At 35.5% G+C, this 20343-nt stretch overlaps 1 protein-coding gene across 43 annotated transcripts in view; it reads right to left on the bottom strand.

Moving 5' to 3' along the window:
* MAP2 (microtubule associated protein 2) overlaps positions 1 to 20343 on the bottom strand; it is a 259617-nt gene that overhangs the window by 36222 nt on the left and 203052 nt on the right. For 16 of the 43 annotated variants that reach the window (XM_034431988.3, XM_087882152.1, XM_060688144.2 and 13 more), the window contains 5 exons: positions 16305 to 16550; positions 7483 to 11382; positions 7073 to 7279; positions 6082 to 6216; positions 91 to 152 (listed from right to left, as the gene is read on the bottom strand). In XM_034431988.3, coding sequence (XP_034287879.2) covers positions 91 to 152; positions 6082 to 6216; positions 7073 to 7279; positions 7483 to 11382; positions 16305 to 16550 — 4550 coding nt within the window. The remainder of the gene's footprint in view (positions 1 to 90; positions 153 to 6081; positions 6217 to 7072; positions 7280 to 7482; positions 11383 to 16304; positions 16551 to 20343) is intronic. The other 27 variants (XM_087882156.1, XM_087882158.1, XM_034432078.3 and 24 more) reach the window with 7 other exon arrangements.

Here is a 20343-nt window from a genome sequence, read left to right as displayed (position 1 = left end):
AAATGGTTTTTAAAGTTATTTATGGTAATAAAACCACCAAATATTCAAAATACGCAGACATATAAAACACATAAAGGCAAATTCACCCACCGAAAGTTTTTCCTTTGCTTGCTTAAACACCCCAGGCGTCTGGTTTATTTCACCACCAGCAGCTATTAGAAAATAAGGGGAAAAGGGTTAACATTTGAAAATCATAACTTCAAATTAACCTTTAACATTTTCAGTTTAAATTGCCATGCAATATTTATAATGAACTAATTACTGGCCCAACTTTTGCTAATTAAAAAATAAATTGCAACTGGAAAATTAAAGAATAACACTTCATAATGTTCTCTAAAAATGTTACCATCAGAGATTGCAAAGAAAATTATGAGGTTTGAATGATGTGGTATTAACAACATTATATTCAAACAATTAGCAATAATCTGAAATCATTGGCCATCACCTTTTTAAACATATCAGCACCAGTAATATTTGATCATGACTTAAAACCACTTCCTATGTGTATGTACTGCATCTTCTTGGAATAATATTACAAAGGAGGGCAAGACTTTATTTCTATTAAAATAAAAGAATAGGACACTGAAATGATGGCTTTTATTTCCATTGTGTTATCTGTTATTTAAATGGTTTGCCCATAAACCAATTTACAAACATTAAAAAAACCGTAGTTAAAGAAACAGTGAATAAATACATAGCCCAACTGTTATATTCCATTCTTTTGGTTAGCAGCACGGAATGTAGAATTTGTACATATAAGAAAATCCCTGCATGTATATTCAGTCTACTCCTCTGTAGTTGAAAAGGACAATGTGGGCATGAGTCAACATGCAAGACGTGAGTGTAACATCCCTCACTGAACAGTTTCCAAACTTCTTACTCTGAGCTGGGGAAGCATGGAAAATGCTTCTATAATTTCTGGCTCCATGTATGTTTTCCATGGTGTTCAGGTGAGTCAAACATAATAGTCCTGAGATCTTCATCATCATCAATGGAAGGTTGGGAAGAGAGTCAAGATGATACAGAGGAGCAGCATGTATGCATCCTTTTCTCACCCCTTTAATCATCTTATGTGCAATCTGAATACCTGTGCCTAGCTTAACATATCCTATTGTATTAATCATCACCAGTTCATTGCTTGCAGTCAAATTCAAAGAACACAACTGCAGCAGATAGCATGGTTTGCAACATACGTTTCTTAGAGATCTGATGGAGTTCCTTACACATGGAATTATTTCCAAGGTCCAGTTTGGCCAAACATTCCATGGTTTGCAAGGAAGTATCTATTATCAGTTTGGCTACATTATTATCAAATTAAATCCTTAAGTAACATTTAAAAAGTATTGGTAAATATATTAAAAGAAAAATAAAATAAAATAGTGTAGCTGTCAGTATTTGCAGGATATATTAATTACAAGCTGTTTGCATAATATTTTCTCAGTTTACTACTGGTCCCATCTACCCATCTACCCACCCACTCTTCCACATAATAGATACATCTGATTGAATCATATATCAGTGATCCACAGCTATTAAATAATGGGAAAATGCCTTTACTGATGACTTACCTGAAAGCATAATAATTCTTCCATCTGAACAATAAACCTGGATCATGACTTCACCCTGTCCCTTGGAGTTCGATTAACAGTTTAATCATGCAAGAAACATGTTTAATTCTGGGACACACACCATGAAATTTAAGATGAGGAAGACAAACCTAATACATGTTTGTCCCAGTTCAGAGCCTAAGCTGATACTTCTGTTTGTCCTATGATATGGATGTTGTGATGTCACAAAGGAAACACAGCCTTACTTTTTCAACCAACCAAAAACTGCAGTACAAATTTAGATAAGGTTCAGATGATAGCATTTATATTACTGTATTACAATGGTTGATTAAAGTCAATGTGGTTTCTTCAAATGCCCTTTTTTGTGTATATAAAAAAGGATAAAAAGAAATAAGTACTGCATCTAAGTTTTACCATTACACTTCTCATATATATATGTATGTATGTATGTATGTATGTATGTATGTATGTATGCATGTATGTATATGCATATGCATATCTCTATCTCTATATGTATATGTATATGTATATGTATATGTATATGTATGTATGTATATATATAGTTTCATATATATAGTTTACTCTGCTAGAAAGAAGATCCGTTGATTCAATGGGAAAGATTTCCAGCTTATAATGCCTGAAATTGCAGCTACAGAAATAAAACCTCCATAGGGAGCTTTTGAGTATGTAATTAATAGAACTGGCAAATATGGGACACATTTCATATAAAACTGAGAATATTTTGAAGGGTTTCGGATTTGCAAATCAGTTCAGTCTTTAAAATAAATTTGAAGATACACAATTTGAAACTTGGCTATTTGAAAATAAATACCATATCAAGCCTTGCTTTAATAATACACTCAAGTCTGACCTAATTCACAAACGTCAATCTTCCATGAAAGAAAACAAAAGTATTGATCAGTAGCAGATTCTTCTAGTTTCCCTGAACCCCAACCCCTGGTCTCCTTACAGTTTTTCCACCTTATGGGAAATCCTTTGTGAGCATAAGCTAGAGGAAGAGATCTCCTATTGTGTTGGAACTATGGCTAACTCAACTTTAGTCGGAACATGCCAGGATCTGAACCGTTTTCCTGAGTTCAGCTACAGTATTACAAGAAATAAGAAATTTTAAAGAGCGATATAAAAGATATACAAGAAAATAATGTTGTCATTTCCCCCTACTTGCTTATTTAAAAGTAAATTTGTTCTATCCCTCTAGCATTTTGAAAAAGTGCACAGACATTGAGATGATCAACACTGATGTAACTTTAAATGGATTTGCTATCTGGCCAATATTCTTGAAACTCTGTAATTCAAAAAAATTTGCCTGCTTCTCCCAGAAAGTAAAACAAACAAACAAACAAACCCCTTAATTTTTGGCAACCTTTACACTGAGAGCAAATGTATGCAGAAAGATAGATATCTCAATTTTGTTTCAATGTAAACTCTGAGTTTAATTTGGAATATTAGTGTAGAGGATATGGTTTAGTGTTTTTCAAAAACTGCCTCAAAGATACCTTAAGTAGCTAATGAGCACCACAAACAATTCTCTATGATGGGGCATAAAAAATCAAGAAAGCAATGTTCTTCTGCAGCTGATAGTGCTGCTCAGTAGACAATTAGTGTCATGAAAATTATAGAGAATGAGTTTGTGTCATATTCAATCATATCCATCATTTGCTTATCATCATTCTTATTTATTGAGTTTTGCTTGGAATAAAAAATATTATTTAATTGAAATTAAGTAATTAATTACTCTATTTCTGATTTTCCATTCTGAGAAGTAAATTCTCTATTCTGATCAATAAGTGATGCAACAGAAGGAATTTTAAAACTAAGTCTTCTATTAGTCTCTCACAATTCTTTGGGAACTGAGGCTTTCCTAATGCAAAAAACAAGATTGGCTTCAGTCATATAGAAACAAGAGTGGTCATGTAACATCGGTATACTCTTAGGAGCTTTTCACTTTAGTGAGTACGCAAAAGTCTATCTCTCATTATGCTAAAATGTTCTGATTCAGAAACTATTATCTGATCTTTATATAAGGTACAACTAATCCCTGATTTACAAGGATTTACAGTTGTTTAATGACCATTCAAAGTTACAACAGCTGGGAAAAGGGACTTTATAGCCTCTAAAGCTATATGAAATAAAAGTTTCCCACAATCATGTTATTACCATTTGCAAAATTCCATGTCAGTTTCCCCAGAAAGTGAATTTGGAAAGGAGGCAGGGAAGGTTGCAAGCAGAGGGGACAGAGAAAAGCTGAAATTCTCATCTGGGCTGCAGGAATGGTGCTGAAATTCTGAACATCATGATATCCTGAAGATTTCATTTCTGTTCCTGCAGCCTCACAAAGGAATTCTCTGTACAGGGAGTAGAGCTAAAGTCCTTCCGTGAGCTGCAAAAACTTTTGGGAGCAAAAGGGCTGCCTGCCAAGAGGACTTCTACTTCACACTGACCTGGGAAATTGCTTAATGTCTGCAACTGGGAGTCTTTGAATGACACAGTCACATGGGCTTGTTGCTAATGACCACTTTGCTCAACAACCAAGATTGCAATCCCAAGTGTGGATGAAATTGGAAGTGCTGTTGCAGAATTACTTCTGCCACAAATGTGTGAAGGACAGGCATTTCTGTTGTCAGTGCTATGCTACATTTTGCTCAATGCTGTCCTCACAGGAAATTTAACTGGTATTTATTCCTACTTTTGGATACAGAAACCTATGTACCTTACACCAAAGTAGGAAAAAAAGGCATTCATTGCCCACTACCATCTTCTTTAAAGACCACAAGACAATGCAAAAGTCTTTTAAAGAAAAAGGAGTCTTCTTTTGTTTTTACATAGGGAGCCAGGATGCTTCTTATAGAGCAGCATTCCCCAACCTTTCCAGGTTGGTGAGAAGGCATGGGAGAAGGTTTTGTGCAAGGGGCAGGCGGGCATACAGGCGTGTGCACAGCTTAATTTGTGTGAGGGATGGGCTGTGAGTGGGGTTGTGAGTGCACCGGCCTACCATTCACATGGCCCAGTTGAGAATAGGCCACGCCCCACAGGTTGGGGACCCCTATAACAGAGAACTTCTTGGAAGTTTGAAGAAAGAAGGCAGATGCAATTTTTAAAAAATATTTAGGTTTGCCTGTTTAATCTATCATGATTTCAGGATAGAAACTACCAATAGTTTTAAGAAAATATACAACCTAAATGAAACCCCAAGAGTCAAGGCCTACAGTTATTGTAATCCAGACATTGTCATTTACATATCTGAATTATATATAATGTACTATCAACCTCTTCAATGAAGAGAAATATGCATTAGTCACAAAAAGTTCTGCAATACAATAGTTGATAATATATGGTTGAGTTGTACAGAAGGTCCAGTAAGGACAAATTTGTACTGTAATTTTATAAAATATAGCTTTTTGTCAATAAAGGAAATGGGGAATGAATTATTATTTAGCATTAGATTGGAGATGCATGAATATAACCAGTTAACAAGATTCTTTTCATCTATAAATTATGGATTGGCACTCCGGTTTTATAACCTTATATCCACAGACACACTAAACGAGAAATATTTTGGAATTGTCAGGAAAAATATTTTCCTGGAATTAGTAACATTATCTCATGTGCATTGTAATTCTGTATATAAAATAAAGAAATCAAGGGTAGTATTTAGTTATCTCTCCTTTGATTGCAATAAAAAGCATACATAACCAAATATGTAATTATAAGATGCATATTTCAATCAATTTTTGCATGGTCAACCAAGTACAATTATTGACAAGTGTGCAAATCTGTCCTGAAAAGTATTTGCACAAATGTTGTTCCTTGTGAATTATTTATATTAATCTCTTCAACTCCAAAAGCTTATATCTCCTAAATTACTATAGATGTATAATTAGCTGCAAGTAGTCCCTCATTTTCTTTTCCTGTATTTTCTACGTTTTTCACTGTAAGCAAATATTCATATTCAGGAAAGTTTTCTGTTCAAAAATAGCTCAGATTCCGTGCTTTAATACATAACAATTTTAGCAAACAAATCAGCCATCAATTTGACAGTTATGGTACACAATATAAATACAAAGTGGAATAATGTCGCAATTATTATTATGCATGAGAAGAAAAACAGTAAAAGAATAAAGGAAAAATGTAAAACATGGTTCAAAGCCATTTGCACTTTCCCACCAGAACAGAGCAAAAATGAAAAACAAAACAAAGCAAAATAGAGAGATTTATACAACACTATTATCAACAATAAACAGCTACAGAACTTGGGAAGTCCAAGCATGGTAAGCATTCATGATCATGGCCTCCGAATAATAATAAATGAAAAGAGTATGATACAAAAAAAAGCAGTATCATTCATGAGAGCTGAAAAACTCTTAGAGAGGAAAAAAATTGAAATCAAAATTAGAGCAGCCAATAGAGCAATGAGATTACAAATAATAATAATGAGAATAGTAATGTCTATGTTTGCCAGCCACATTGCATAAATTCAAGACAGCACAGTCACCTGTCTGCTTCCGCTTAACACAGGAGTGATGAGTTGGTCTAGTATGTTTGATAGCAGGTTTTAAAATGATTTTCCTGGAGGGAGAGTGAGCCTGAACTTCAGCTTTTTTAGAAAGTTCAGCTTTCTTATACACAGCTATAGACAAGAAAACAAGAGCATACAATCAGAAATAAAAAAATTGTAAGTAGAAATATATTTCAACAAATCAACATATTGGCTGCTGGTGCCAATTTAGCCATTTAACTCTGACTTGAGTTACCAATGCCCACATGATCTATATTTAAGATATTACTGCTTTCAGCAATTCTGTCATCCTATCAATACACATCCTTTCCAAAATTACACAATTTTATTGAAAATGCATATATTATTTTAATAGGGTGGGAAAGCAAATTCTTTCTATTCCAATCTGTACCCCTGTGTCATTCTGATCCATTCCCTTGTCTGAACATCTCAGATAGCCTCAATGCCGGGCAATGTATGAAGCTATGGAAAGAAAGGAGCACCGATGTACATTAAGTACAAGGAGATCCTTGTGAGACATTCAGTTTTGAAGGCTCCCAACCTAGCTGTGGTTTGACTAATACGGTTTGATTCAGAGAGTTGGACATTTACCTTGATTCAAATTAAATGAAGTCTTCTGGATACCTACTGACAACTCTTTCTCTCTTTTTTTTAGTAAAGATTAGAATTGAGAGTACTCACGTGGAAGCCGTGACAATTAATGAGGTAGAAATACTGCTACGTGGATACTCAGCACCAATATTATTAAGGTAGATAATATCATGCTGACAATATTAATGAATCTTAGAAGATGAATTTCTATTGGTACGTTTATTTGCTGTTACCACCAGCATAAAAGTGAAGCGATGGAAGTAGTATGGACCGTATGTCATACTGTTAGCACAAATGTATGTCCTTAATGAAAAAGTATACAGATGAGCAACCCACAGTACAGCATAAAAGGAAAAAGAGCAAGTATTATATAAACCTTTTTTCCTTCTCACTTCATCTCTGGAGACTGTGCTAGGTTCCTTTTTAGCTATTTTTCTTTCAGGAGTAGAAATCCTGCCTCTCCCAGTTTTTAAAGGCTTTTCTTTTTTATGTTTATCAAGAGATGGTCTCCGCAATTCTCTCTCTGATTTCTCCTCTTTAGGAACAGTGTCTAACTGTTCTGTCATGATGCTCCTATCATCATCTGCAGGATCAGAGTAAATTATAACAAAAACAGGATTAGTTATTTGCACTTTGCTGGGATATAATCTTTTAAACAATTTGGTTGATTCATGCTTGTATTATTTTAATAACATTCATGACTGCACTATCATTAATTATTTTTAATTGTTAATATAGTATATCAAAAGCAAAATGAATGAATGAATGAAAAAGCATAAGGCACACCTTGTGTATCCACCCATATGCTGTCGGTATCCAGGACGGAGTCATCAATCGTTGTTTCATCTTTATAATCGTCATATATTTCTGTCTTGTAATCAGTTCCTGGGATTTCTTCCTGTTCAGCTGATCCAGGAGGTTCCGAAGACTTTTCTTCTGAGTCTGCTTCAACATGAGCAATAATCTCTGCCTCCATATCCAGCTTTTCAGTACAGAAAGCTTCTCCGCCTGTTTCAGCCTGTGCAGTTTCAGCAAAGCGAACACTGTGGGAATTGGCTTCTCCTTCATCAATGGTTGTCTGTACAATTGTAATGAAATCATCCTCAACTGTAACAACAGATTCTATTACTCCTTTAAGCTCAGGTATCTCCACAGGGATAGCTTTACATACTTCTTCACTGGGTCTCTCCAAGTCCTCTTCTTTACTCGTTTGCTTACTGGTTTCCTCTTCTTGATCTTTTTCCTCCTCTGGTCCTTCTGCTTGCTTGATCTCTTCCTCTTCTTTTTGCTTAATCTTTTCTTCATATTCATCTTTCTTAATCTCTACTTCATCTTGTTTCACAGGTTTAATGTCTTCATGTTGTTCTACATTTTTAATCTCTTTTTCATGTTCTTCCCTGTGCTTGATTTCCTCTTTTGTTTGTTTTTCTTCTTCCTCTTGTTCTTCTATTTGCTTAATCTCTCCCTTTTGTTCTTCTATTTGCTTAATCTCTTCCTTTTGTTCTTCTTCCACTTTTTCTTTTTCTTTCTCATATTTTAAATCATGGGGTAACTTTTCAACATTCTCAGTGCCAGTTATCGCCACATTATCTACCTGATCTACTTTATGCTCTATTATGCTCTCCATTTGAGTTTCTGTTGTTTCTTCTTGAATAACTTTCGATATACTTTTTTCTGTAGCAGATTGTCCTGATGGAAAATGTGCTGCCTGTTCTTCCTCTGGCAAAGATGGGCTTTCTCGTTGTATTTTGTCCTCATGTGGCTTTGAAATTTCTCCAGACAATCCCTCTTGCACTTGACCATTATCTCCACTTGATTCATACGATTCTTCTTTATCTACTGCTTCTTGGTGCACCAGATCAGGCTTAGGGCCTTTTTCCTTAATTTCAATTTCAGACAGTTTAGTTGTATCTTTCATATGATCAGTTTCTAATTTTGCACATAGATCAGGTTCTTGATGTAATGTAAAGAGGATCTTCTCTGGATCTTCTTTATCCTGCTCTGAAACTAATTCCGTGATATGACCTCCTAATTTACTCTGATACTCCTGTTCCACTTGCCGAGCAGCAGAATCCATATCATGTTTTATAGCATCATAGTCTGGTTTGCAGGACAATTCTGCCTTATCTATATTTGCAGCAACATGAATAGCATTTTCCTCTTTCTTAATTAATGAAGAATTTTTTTCTGGCTCAACTAGAGTTTTATCATTAACATCTACTAGCTCTGAACCAAGCTTTATTTCATGTTCAGTATCTTCAGGAAAAGATACTTCTTTAGCATCAGCTTGTTCCTCACTTTTTTCTAACACAGTATCTAATTTATCAATAGCTTTTCTCTCTTGTTCAAAGTCCTGGCCCCAAACTGTGGAGTCCTCAGAGACCTCTTTTTCTTCACAGGATCTCTCAGCTGCTGCCAACTTTACTTCTATCAATGAGAGATCTGTAACTACACCTCTCCTCATTTTCTCCTCATAAGAGGAGCTTTCTCCTGCCAAATTCTCACTGTCCTGAACTGGAGACGGTAATGGTACTGTGTATTTGTTGAAAACACAGTAGCCTAAATCTTCTATTTGACTGTCAGCTTTTAGAGTCATGTGATTTTCATCAGTCATAAACTGCTGAACTGCAGAGCTGTCCTCAACAACCACCTCTGAAGGAACAGATTTCCATTGTGCTACCTCTGTATCTGCACTCACAGATGCTACTCTTGACCTTGTGCCAGCTAAATCTAACATTTCAGGTAAGTCAGGAGCCATTACTGTTCCATTTTTGTAATAATCTTTAGCTAGGAAAGGCGATTCATATAAAGGCTCCACCTGAATCTCTCCTGACTCTTTAAATTTGGACTCTTCTATCCTCTCTTCTTCTGCTTCTTCTTCTACTTCTTCTTCTGCTGCTTCTGCTTCTTCTTCTTCTTCCCTACTTTCTGTTGGGAAGGGGGGAGCTTTTTCTATTCCTGGGGTGGTGGCGGGCAAGTAATCATCACCTTCATCTCCACTACCCGTATCTAAAATATCTGAACCTAAAGGTGAAAGATCATGAGCACGTCCAAAGTTAAATCCCAGTGCTATAGAATCTAAGCAGGACATTGGGAGATTAATTGACATACTTCTCTGTTCTATAGCGGATCTTCCACCAAGCCCTAGGCTCCTGCTGAGAGTTAAGTCATCTTTATTTTTATTGTGGAGTTCTCTCTTATCTCCATACACATTTGGATCAATAGTATACATTCTTTCTGGAGGAGAGCTAGGTTCCTTAGCATCATCTTCTGGGAAACTCTGGGCAAGGGTACTGTATCCAATTTGATGAGCAGGTGGACTGGGCTGTTGGTGTGCTTCTGGCTGATAGTCATCAGTCTCCTTTTTAGATACAAGGGAATTTTTATGGTAAATATCATAAATCTGGTCTTTTGAATCACTCAGTTCATAGTAATCATTGCCTTGCTGTACTTTATCACTCTTGATAACTTCATCTTTAAGAGTGGAAGTTTCAAAATATGTAGACATACCTGATTTATCTTCTTCTATCCTCATCTGGTGGGGATCTGAATCTGTAACAGGAAACACTTTACCTTTCCCTTCTTTTTCAGAACGTTTGTCTTCCTGGGGTTCTTTATGTGTTTCAGATGGGGCTTTCTCTATTGTTTCATGTAATGCAGCGGTATCCAAATGCTCTTCATATTTTTCAGGAAAAAAATCTTTACTGAATCGGTCTGCCATGACCTCAGCACCATGTGTTTTGTCATCTTCTTTAATATTCCATGTTGTTGATTCCCCAGGTATCCCCAAATCTTCTGCTTTGGGTGCATCATATGCTTCTTTAGGGTCAATGTCTTTTCCCATAACTTCTTTATCCAGAACGGTTGGTTTTTGGTCACACACAGCAAAAGATTGATCATCCAATTCTTTGAGCCTCTGTCTACTGGACATGGCGTACCTCTCTTCATCACTTTCATCCTCAGTCATATCTTTCTCTTCTTCCCAAAGGGGAATTTGACTTGGAGTTTGTTCTACATTGGCTTGTGAGGCACTTGTAGCCACCACTGCAAAATCTTCTTCCTGTATTTTTATGTGCTCTTTGTTCATTGTTTGATCTTTTGAAAGGTCTTTGGTAATCTCTGTAATAGCAGACTTTTGTGTTGTTTTGCTACTCTCTTCTGGTACAGACGTATGTGGAACACCTGGTAAGGTTTCAGGAAAAAAGGCACTTGTTACTGTGCCTATGTCCACTATAGGTTCTGAGGGCAAAGAAGAACCAATGCTTGCAGGAGAAGTAAAGTCATTTTTTGTAATAGTCATCTGATCATCTTTAGATTCCAAGGGTGATGCTTCTGTTGCAAGTTTCTGGGTCTCTGTGGCCTTTTCATCTAGTGTACTTTTCTTATGCAACTCTGTTGACAAAACTCTTTGCTCTTGAGGTGTGGAAGCCTTCTCTTCTTTCTTTTGCAGAGTTGCATCCAAAGTTTCTCCCAACCGAGATGGGAATGCCATCTCTTCTCCTGTGAGCTGTGGTTCTCTCATTTCTATAGTCTCTGTTTTTGCTGGCTGTGGAACTAAGGCATCTTGGACGGGGTGCTCACTGGGTTTACTTCCTTTCTCTTCTTCCTTGGTGCTCAAGGGTGTAGCTGCGAAAAGGCTCGTATCTTCCTGTCCATGGATTTCCATCTTCGAGGCTGAAAGTAAATCTGTAGTTGTTGCATTGGATTTTAGAACAGTTTACAGAAAGCATTTATAAAAGTAGTTTATAGCATAATGTGGCATGGCAAAGTCATAAAAATATGGCTACATGCAACTAGAAAAACTAATTAGAGATCTGTTTACTTTATTATTGTTTTACTCTCTCAGTGCACTATTAATAATCTTAGATTGATAAACCTAGCTGTATTTTGTTATATTTGTAACAATTATTAGATTTAAAATAAATCCAACTTCACCTTAGAAAACTTTATCATGCAATGAAGTTGAGATAAGATTCTGGAATATAACAAATATGAATATACACATATGTATGAATATACATACATGTGTGTATGTGTGAATGCATTTATGTGCTGTATTTAAAATTCAAAGTCCTATATCCATTTAATGACATTATTCCTTTTGTCTGATTCTGGCCAAATCATGGTACAACTGAAATGGATATACCAATCAACTTTTCACACAAATTGGGGAATGAGGGGACTGCTTTTTAAATACATTTTTAAAAAATTCTAGTATCATAAAACTATTCTTGAAAAACACAGGATTATGATAGAATGTTTATACCTACAACTGTTTCATACAAAATCACTGTACTGCAACTCTGAAACATTGCTGAAAAGCCGAGACTGAATATTTAACATTTTAAAATAATAGAATTCAATTATTAATCTTTGTGTATATTACACATTAACATTTATTATATGACTGTTGCAGGCTTTGACAGTGACTCAGAAGAAGTGTTCCATACTTCTCTCAACCCCAAGGACAATACCTCACTGCTATTCATTCAAGCATGCATATCTTTTCTTGGACTTTCATGACACCTGAAGAAAATATAAATTAATCTTAATAAATCAAGTTCTTAAAGAAGTGCATCTTTAAAAGTATTTATAGTAGTAACCACATCTTTTTGGGGTATACTGAATGGTATACTGAAAAAAGGCAACTGTGTTTTAATGAATAGGCATTGTATTTGCACTTGAGTGAGGTATAAAACAGTAATTCCAAATCATTTTTGAAGCAAACGTAACCCTAATTTATATAATAGCACTTTTCCAAAACATTTTATGAAGTTCTCCCAAATCAATTATTGGGGCTGTGTGTGTGTGTGTGTGTGTCTGTATGTATGTACAATACACACAGATACACACAGACACACACATCAGGGTGGATAATGGCTATCCATTTATATATATTTAAAGACCAGATCTGACTTTGGCATTGAATTCTTAATTATTTCAGTAGGAACCATTTCAGCTCCGTACGCAGCAAAAAGCATATTTATTTTGAAAGAATTAAAAATGTGCACATTTCTCCAGAATTACTGGCAAGCCCAGGGATCAGTGAGGCATCTGAATTGGGCTGCAAAACATATAAATGTTAGTAGCATCCTTTTCAATGAACTTTTCCATTTGCAAAACTGGTTAGGAAGTATGGGTTTGTGAAATATATAGGAGTTGTTGTCCAATACATCTGAGCAGCAAGATATTGGAAATGACTTTTCTAAAAGGAGGAAACTGGAGGAAAAACACTACCACAAATGGAAGGATTTCTCGTATTTCTAATGTAATCTTCTGCCCTTGATTTATTTCCCAGAGAAATTGCATTTCGCAACACTGGAATTCTTTAATAGTTTTGTAACCTCCTCAGACTCAGGATAAAGAACTCCAATAATAAACAGCATTCTGAAAGCATTCTGAAAGCAGTGAAATAAAGCAGTTTAAAGCCACACAATATAATCAGTTTCACACTGGGAAATTGGCTTCCATATGCAGAGTAGCCTCCTGGGTCAGAACTGAAAAAAATGCTTCTTCTAGCTGATGAACACCTGAGATAAATGGCTTGATGGAAAGCCATGTCCAGTCCAGAATTCTGCCTCCAACAATGATTGACTAGATACCTCTGGAAGTGTGATGATGAACCATGAACCATCTTTAAGTCTGGCACTTTTGACTACTGTATTGTAATAGTCCTTGAACAATCTATCCTCAATGAACAAATTTAATTTTTAAAAATGCAGTTAGAATCAATGACTGTGAAAATGAAAATGGTGTGCTATGTGAAGAACTATTGCTTCATCTGTATAGTAAAACCCATTAATTTCTGTGGATTTTATAAGGTGGTGGAGGAAACAGATCAGCTCCCTGATGAATCATAATGCCTAGATTCCCAACAGTTATTTAAAAAAAAGATAGGCAGCTTCTTATCCCTCTGGAAGCTGAGCTTCAAAACAAAAATATATTGCTTTTGGTTGGAAAGGAAGTGTCTGCCTACTTTTTAGCTAGTGGATGGACAGTTCTACAAAAGACTAAGAAAAGGCATACATATATTGCCTGGAAACAGAAAAACATTTTTGCTTGCTTTGTTTTGAATCTTCCATAATGGGAAACAATTTCTGCCTTAGAAATTTTTTTTTTAGAAATCTATGATTAAATAATAATAGATGGAATGCCTGAGCAAAGCATTCATAAAGAACTAATTCATAAAGTATGCTGTGCAAATAAAGTACCCTTCCTTGAAGCAAAGATTAAAGTATAGTAGTTGCATCATTTGGGAAGCTGTCATGATTGCTTCAACAGGTGTCTCTAGTTCTCTGCACCTAAAGTACATCTGTTAGGGCTGCTAAGGAAAAACAGCTGTGTAGGCATATGAAGGTAGAAACGTCTAGGGACAGCCTTCAAAGCAGCCATGATAGCTTTCCAGGGGACACAGCTGTTCCAAAGGGCAGTGCTTTTCTTGCACTAATGTCTTCAAATATGCTCTTTCAAATGCTCTGCACAGGGCATTTCTGTGACCCCAAAACACACAGTAGGAAAAAAGCATTGGATCTTTATTATTTACATTTCCCATAGACTTCATTGCTTCCAAGATGAAAATTCAGCATCCAAAATATCCCAGGATCAATCTCTGTCTCCTGCAGATAGAGCTGGGAAAGATTCGTAACTAAAAACCCAGAGAACTTGTGCCAGATGGGCATTCTTCATGTTTGCCAATTCCTTTTTCCAAATTAAAATACATGCATTAGACAGAGAGTGAGAGACATGTAGCAAAGTGTCAGCCTCCTATCTTAATTTTCAAGGTTCTGCTTGGTTTGTAATGACCCCAAAAGCTAGGCCTGTGTTTGAATTACTTCAAGTGTTTTGTTAAGTTCATCTCTCTCTCTCTCTCTCTCTCTCCCTCCCTCCCCCTTTCTCTTTGTGTAAACACCCACCATAGTCTTACACAATGTTGTAAACATATGGTAGTCACTGGGTAGTCCAATTTTTTGTTATCCTATTTCCTATTTTTTATTATTATACCTTTCATTAAAGATAGATTTTTCAATGAACATTATACTACACCTCATTCCAACCATTAATTCTTTCCTAGGAAAATTACAAACAATTTAGATCATATCAGTGAATGTGGCAAATTAGTTTTGGCTCAAAAATATTCTATTGAATGGACTCACAAAGATAAGCTAGTCTGTTTTCAAGTTTACCAAGTCTGCATGGGAATCTATCATCTTTGACAATTAATTTCAAATTATCCCTTGATTTAAGGGAATAAATGAATTAACTAACTTCATTTAATGCATATGAAAATGAATGTCATTCCTACACTTCCTCTCTGTCTTAACTAGTGACTCAGTAAAATAACTTACTTTCAATTATTTTACTGTATGTTTCATTAGATAAGTCACTTTTGACACAAATGATGTGAAGATTCATCAATGACTAGAATCTTTCATTTTTTTAAAAAAAAATTGTTAACAGTAAACTAAGGGGTCAAATACCTATGGAGGGAAAATGTAAATAAGGAAAAGTCATGTGGAAGAAGAGAACATTAATCCTTTCCAGTGCTGGAATCCCAAACTAAACTATTCTGATCACAAAATTCTCATTACTTGAGATTATGTTCATGTATGTTCCCTATCACAACTAGCTTGGTTTACCTGTTTGTTGATATAGTCAAGGGATGATGAATCCTTAGTGAAGTAAGAAGAAGCAAAGTTAATCCTGTAACAGTTGCAGCTGTTGTGATATATGTTCAGACTTCAGCTACGAGAACCTTAACTAGACTTCCCACAAATATTCCTTGAATGAAAATTAGATTTAACCAGTGCACAATTATTTGTTCAAAGGCTTGTGTTATTATGTGCAGAGAAATGTGAGTATATATCTAGACCACATTTAATCTGGTTTATTAAGAATAAGCAATATAAGTCAGTGAAAATTTATGAGCTTTATATTTAGTCCTTCACTATAATATCCAATGTGATTCATGTGAATTTTCTTCTCACACTGGGACTTCCACTCAGATAAACAGCTGGAAAGAAGGATAAAACAGATGCAAACTCAAAATCCTGGCAATGGCAAACAAGTGTTATGGTGGGCTGCAATGAATGGTAAAGATATGATATAAGCAGCAATAGCCTTAGGGAAATTGAGGCAGAATGTATTGAAGCATAAGCAAAAGTAGATTGCACAGCACAAACGAACTTTACAAAGTAAGCATTTTACGCCATAGTCAGGGTTAATCAGTTTGCTTCTTGAAATGAAAAACAGATGAATCTCCGTACCAAAATGAAATGAAATATATATAAAGACACAAATATCAGCAATGTGACTGGCAAACACATCTGCAACGAGGAGGGACAAGGGATGGCATATCAGGTTGGCTGCACTGCAAATGGTATCATGAGTAAAAAACACTCCCTTAAAAAGTCAGGAATCTACTGCAGTGGTGGGAAACCATGTCATCATACAGCCTTTGGCTTGCCATGTGCACACTCTTCAAGCATAATAACAAGAGCATTAACCATGAGGACAAATCAATGGGAAGAAAAGCCAATGAGAGAATGGGGAGAAAACTGAAGAGCAGCTCCTATGCAGCCAAGACATGCAGGTCCCTAATGCAGGCATACCTTCCTCACCGGAGGAAGGTAGTTTTGCTTTTGAGGTTTCCTTTCCAATGAGGATTATATTTTCCTCATTGTGATCCACTTGATCTTCAGGAAGGGAATCCTGCTGGGCCTCTGAGAAACCCTCTGTTTGTTCCAAAGGCTCAGCAGGCTCACTCCTTTTCTCATACTTCTCATCAAGGGGAGCCTCAGGTTTGGGGTCATCAGCCATGGGACCTTTGACTGTTTCTTCTTCCTCTTCTTCTTCTTCTTTGGGGGAGCAGGAAGGAGAAGGAAAGTATGGAAAAATGAGGCAACAGCTTCAAGATTAACAGATATTATATGGTCTATACACATATTAAACATTTACGTATGGAAGCTTTACATTTATGTTTACCTTTTTCAAGTACTATAAAATTGGTTCACACTGCTTTTTAAAAAATGGCTTAATTTCTATGGCTCACAATGCCTTAACATACTACTTTTTTACCTTAAAAAGTATGGTCTAAGTGTCCCAACAGCCAAACTACAATTTGTGGTCTCGCCCCTCTCTGTTTCTCTGCCTCTTTCTCTGATAAAGCTAGTTGTGATTTATGGTTACATCTAAATTTATTTAACTATAGAGTTACTGATGATTCTAATTCATTTTTAGAATCAGACCAAAACCACTTGATCATTCTGGCTTAGAAGCTACCCAAGTTAAAATTACCTGGAACTATAGTATTCATTTTGTATTGGTAAATGGGGAAGAAACATTGCAGAATAGCCCCAAATGTTAAGAACATTTTGATACAATATAGAGAATTAAACAAAGCATTTGTTTTCAAGCAAGAAAGACAGAACTGAAATGACTGTGGTTCCTGGTAGATATGGCTATTGAAAAAATATGGGTTCTAAAACTACATTTTAGAAATGAAAGTATTGTAATCTTAGAACAGGCTAACACATGAAACGAGTTAGAATTCAAAACAGGACATCTTCAGCTGTACCTGTTCTCGATATTTTCCACAGAGAAAATGATGAGGAATACTTCAAAAACCTATTATGATGTGAGACGAAGGTAGGGAAGTCAGATACCTCTGGTTTTGCCCTACTGAGGTTCAAATGTTGTAAAAAATACAGTGGATGGGCCTTAGCAAGCCTGTGGTATTCTTTCAGTCTTGTCATGGGCAATAAAGTAACAGAAGTAGGCTCTTCAGGCAAGATTTTAGATAATTAAGACCATTTTTGTATTATTGGATATTTCAACCCTCTTATTTTAGGTGTGTGTGCTACAATTTACATGCAGTAATTGGCATTAAGATATGACCATATTTGTATTATAGACAATGTCTTTTATTTTTATTTTTTCTATTTTTATTTTATTCTTTCCATATTTAATATAAAATATTGTTTTGGCTTAGCTAGTCATATTTATTGATAACCTTATTTGAATTGTATTCGTATTTTCTGTTTTATGTTACCTCTTTATTCTCATTTGTAGCTTTTAAGTCAATTACAAAATTTATTTAAAAAATAACAAGGAGATAAAATAGCATACATTTTTCTGTGGAATCTTCTTTAAAAATAGTATTGCATAGAGAGATTGCTTTATTTTCCTGACAAGTCTATTCTTGTCACATGAGATACAGTAGGAACTGAATGACATACTGTAGAGTAAGGGTGTCAAATTCACATCGTCACGGTGGCATCACGTGATATATCGGGACTTTTTTCCTTTGCTAAACCGAGTGTGGGCATGCCTAGCACATGATGCATCCGGCCTGCAGGCCGGGCATTTGACAGTCCTGACATAGAGGCAAGGCTAAATGCACATCTGAGTAGAATCGTGCTAATGTTCTTTGGAAATATACTATTTGGGATAACTTTTCAATTTTAACCAATGTTAGCTTTAGTTCAAGAGGCTTAGAAAACTAATTTCAAACAAATGTTAAAAAAAGATTTTGCAGGACTTTTTTTGAAGATTATTTAATATAATGAAAGTATAAAGACATGGCCTTTGAAGAGCCTGTCTCTCTCTTTTTCTCTCTCTTTCATATTCTTGAGGACCAAATAATGAAATGTTTGTTGCAACATCAGGACACAAAGCCTGCCCCTTTTGTACTTGCATTGTGATATCATATTTATATGTAAGAGGCATTACGACATCATGATGCAAATTTTGCCTTTTTGACAAAAGACAGATTCAGCAGGCATCTCTGAGTAATCCTTCAGCTTTGGGTCACCTGATCTATATAGCCAATTAATCAAACAAATGTATTAGCCAGGGTGCATTTTTTGTGAGATCAGTCATATGTAATATGATTTTCCATGGGAAAAATTCCTCTGTTCCTCTAGACTCTAGAGGCAACCTATGTTTGACTGGTAAGTTGGAGGAGGGAAAGATGTATGTCACAACCCTTCAGTCCCTAGATAAGGGAGAGCTGTTTGTCACGGCACAAGCAGGATTAGTTCTAGTCTAATGGAATAGGTATTGTTTTAAATGTTTCAGAATAACTGCAATTTATTAGCCTGAAAACAATGTATGGGATATTAAACTGTGACTCTGATTTCTATTGAAGTTTTAAAACCAGTCATCATTTGCTAATGAAGTTTCTAGTATTTCAAGATCTTTAGCTGGACTCTACCTGAAGAAAACTATTATAAAAAATAATTGAATGCTTATTTTTAAGCCTCTGTATTACTGCGTGTTTGGTCTATGATACAAACATATAGCCTCCTAATACCAGCTATATGGAGAGAGAAAATAATTCAAGTTTTATACCTGCTTTAACCCTGTTGTCCATTATCTTTTGTTGAAATGATCACATAGGGAATGGAAACTTTCAGCATGCCTGTTCCATGAAAACATTTCACAGTAGTAAAATGGTGCTTTGGCATGAATTAAGTTTGTTCAGGCACCATCGTTATTAGGATAGTAGCTGAACAGCAAATATTTTACAAAAAGGAATATTTAATTTAACTGCTATTGGAGACTATTGAATTAAACAATTTAATAAAGCTAATTTCTGGTGGAGAGAAAACAATTAAAATGTCTTCTAGTTACAGTTAATATTTTTAAAAATGTAGCTCTTAACATGCAACTCACCCTTTGATTTCAAATTTTTATTCAAAGACATATATGCTTAAAATAAAAGCTCTCTTTTTACTCAACTTATTTATTTCTCAGTTAGCCTCATGGAGTACATTAAAGACAAAAAGATAAATTGCCTGTGGGTCTCTGTGCCTAACTCTGTTTGACTAAATGGATCAGCCACCATTCAAGAAATCTTGCCAACTGAAATCTCAATACAACAATGCCTATATTCAACTTAGTTTTATTAAAATTGTATTAGGTACCTTATTCCCCCCCAGCAGTACAAACATATCCACTCATTCTTATAGATAGGTAAAGTAAGCTATGAAAGTAGAAAAGGGAAGCTACAGCTGCAGGCCCTGCTGAATTAGACCTAAAAGAGATCTGACTCATTCCCTCTCTTTCTTTTGAATTTGCTGCAAGAGTACCCACCCACCTTTGATAGGATAGCCACAAGATGAGTTACACTTGAATTGTAGAGAAAGAAAAAAGAAGCTGGGTCCAAATCTACATGGTTTTCGGATCCTAGATGTATCCCTCAGAGCCTTCCAAATATGGTCACTGCAGTGTAACTTTTAATGAGACCAAATTGGAAGACATGGGCAGTCATCCTATTATCAATACTAAACTGATGTATTTTTATTATATTTAAACTTAAACATCATTAAATTGTACATAATTTTCCTTCACTTTGCCCATATTTTCATTTCCTTATTACTGTATTTTTGCATGCATTTATTTTTTGCATATATGTTGCCTTGTGTCAACAAAGCATATAAATCACATACATCTCTAGACTTTTCTCAATGCAATACCAATGACAGCTTCACCTAATGTTTTTCTTATAACCATTTTCTGAGCTAAGTTGAACTGAGAGAAAATGCCCAAAGCAAAGTTATCCAACAAGTTTTGAAACTGATCAGGGCTTGAACCTGGGTCTTTTCAGATGCAATCTAACACCAGAGCCTTTACTTCCTGATGTTTTTT

This window comes from Pantherophis guttatus, chromosome 1 (assembly GCF_059756535.1).
Source record: "Pantherophis guttatus breed Tessera chromosome 1, ASM5975653v1, whole genome shotgun sequence".
Taxonomy (NCBI): domain Eukaryota; kingdom Metazoa; phylum Chordata; class Lepidosauria; order Squamata; family Colubridae; genus Pantherophis; species Pantherophis guttatus.
The sequence above is the reverse complement of the archived record's forward strand: the minus strand, read 5'-3'. Positions and strand labels throughout refer to the sequence as shown.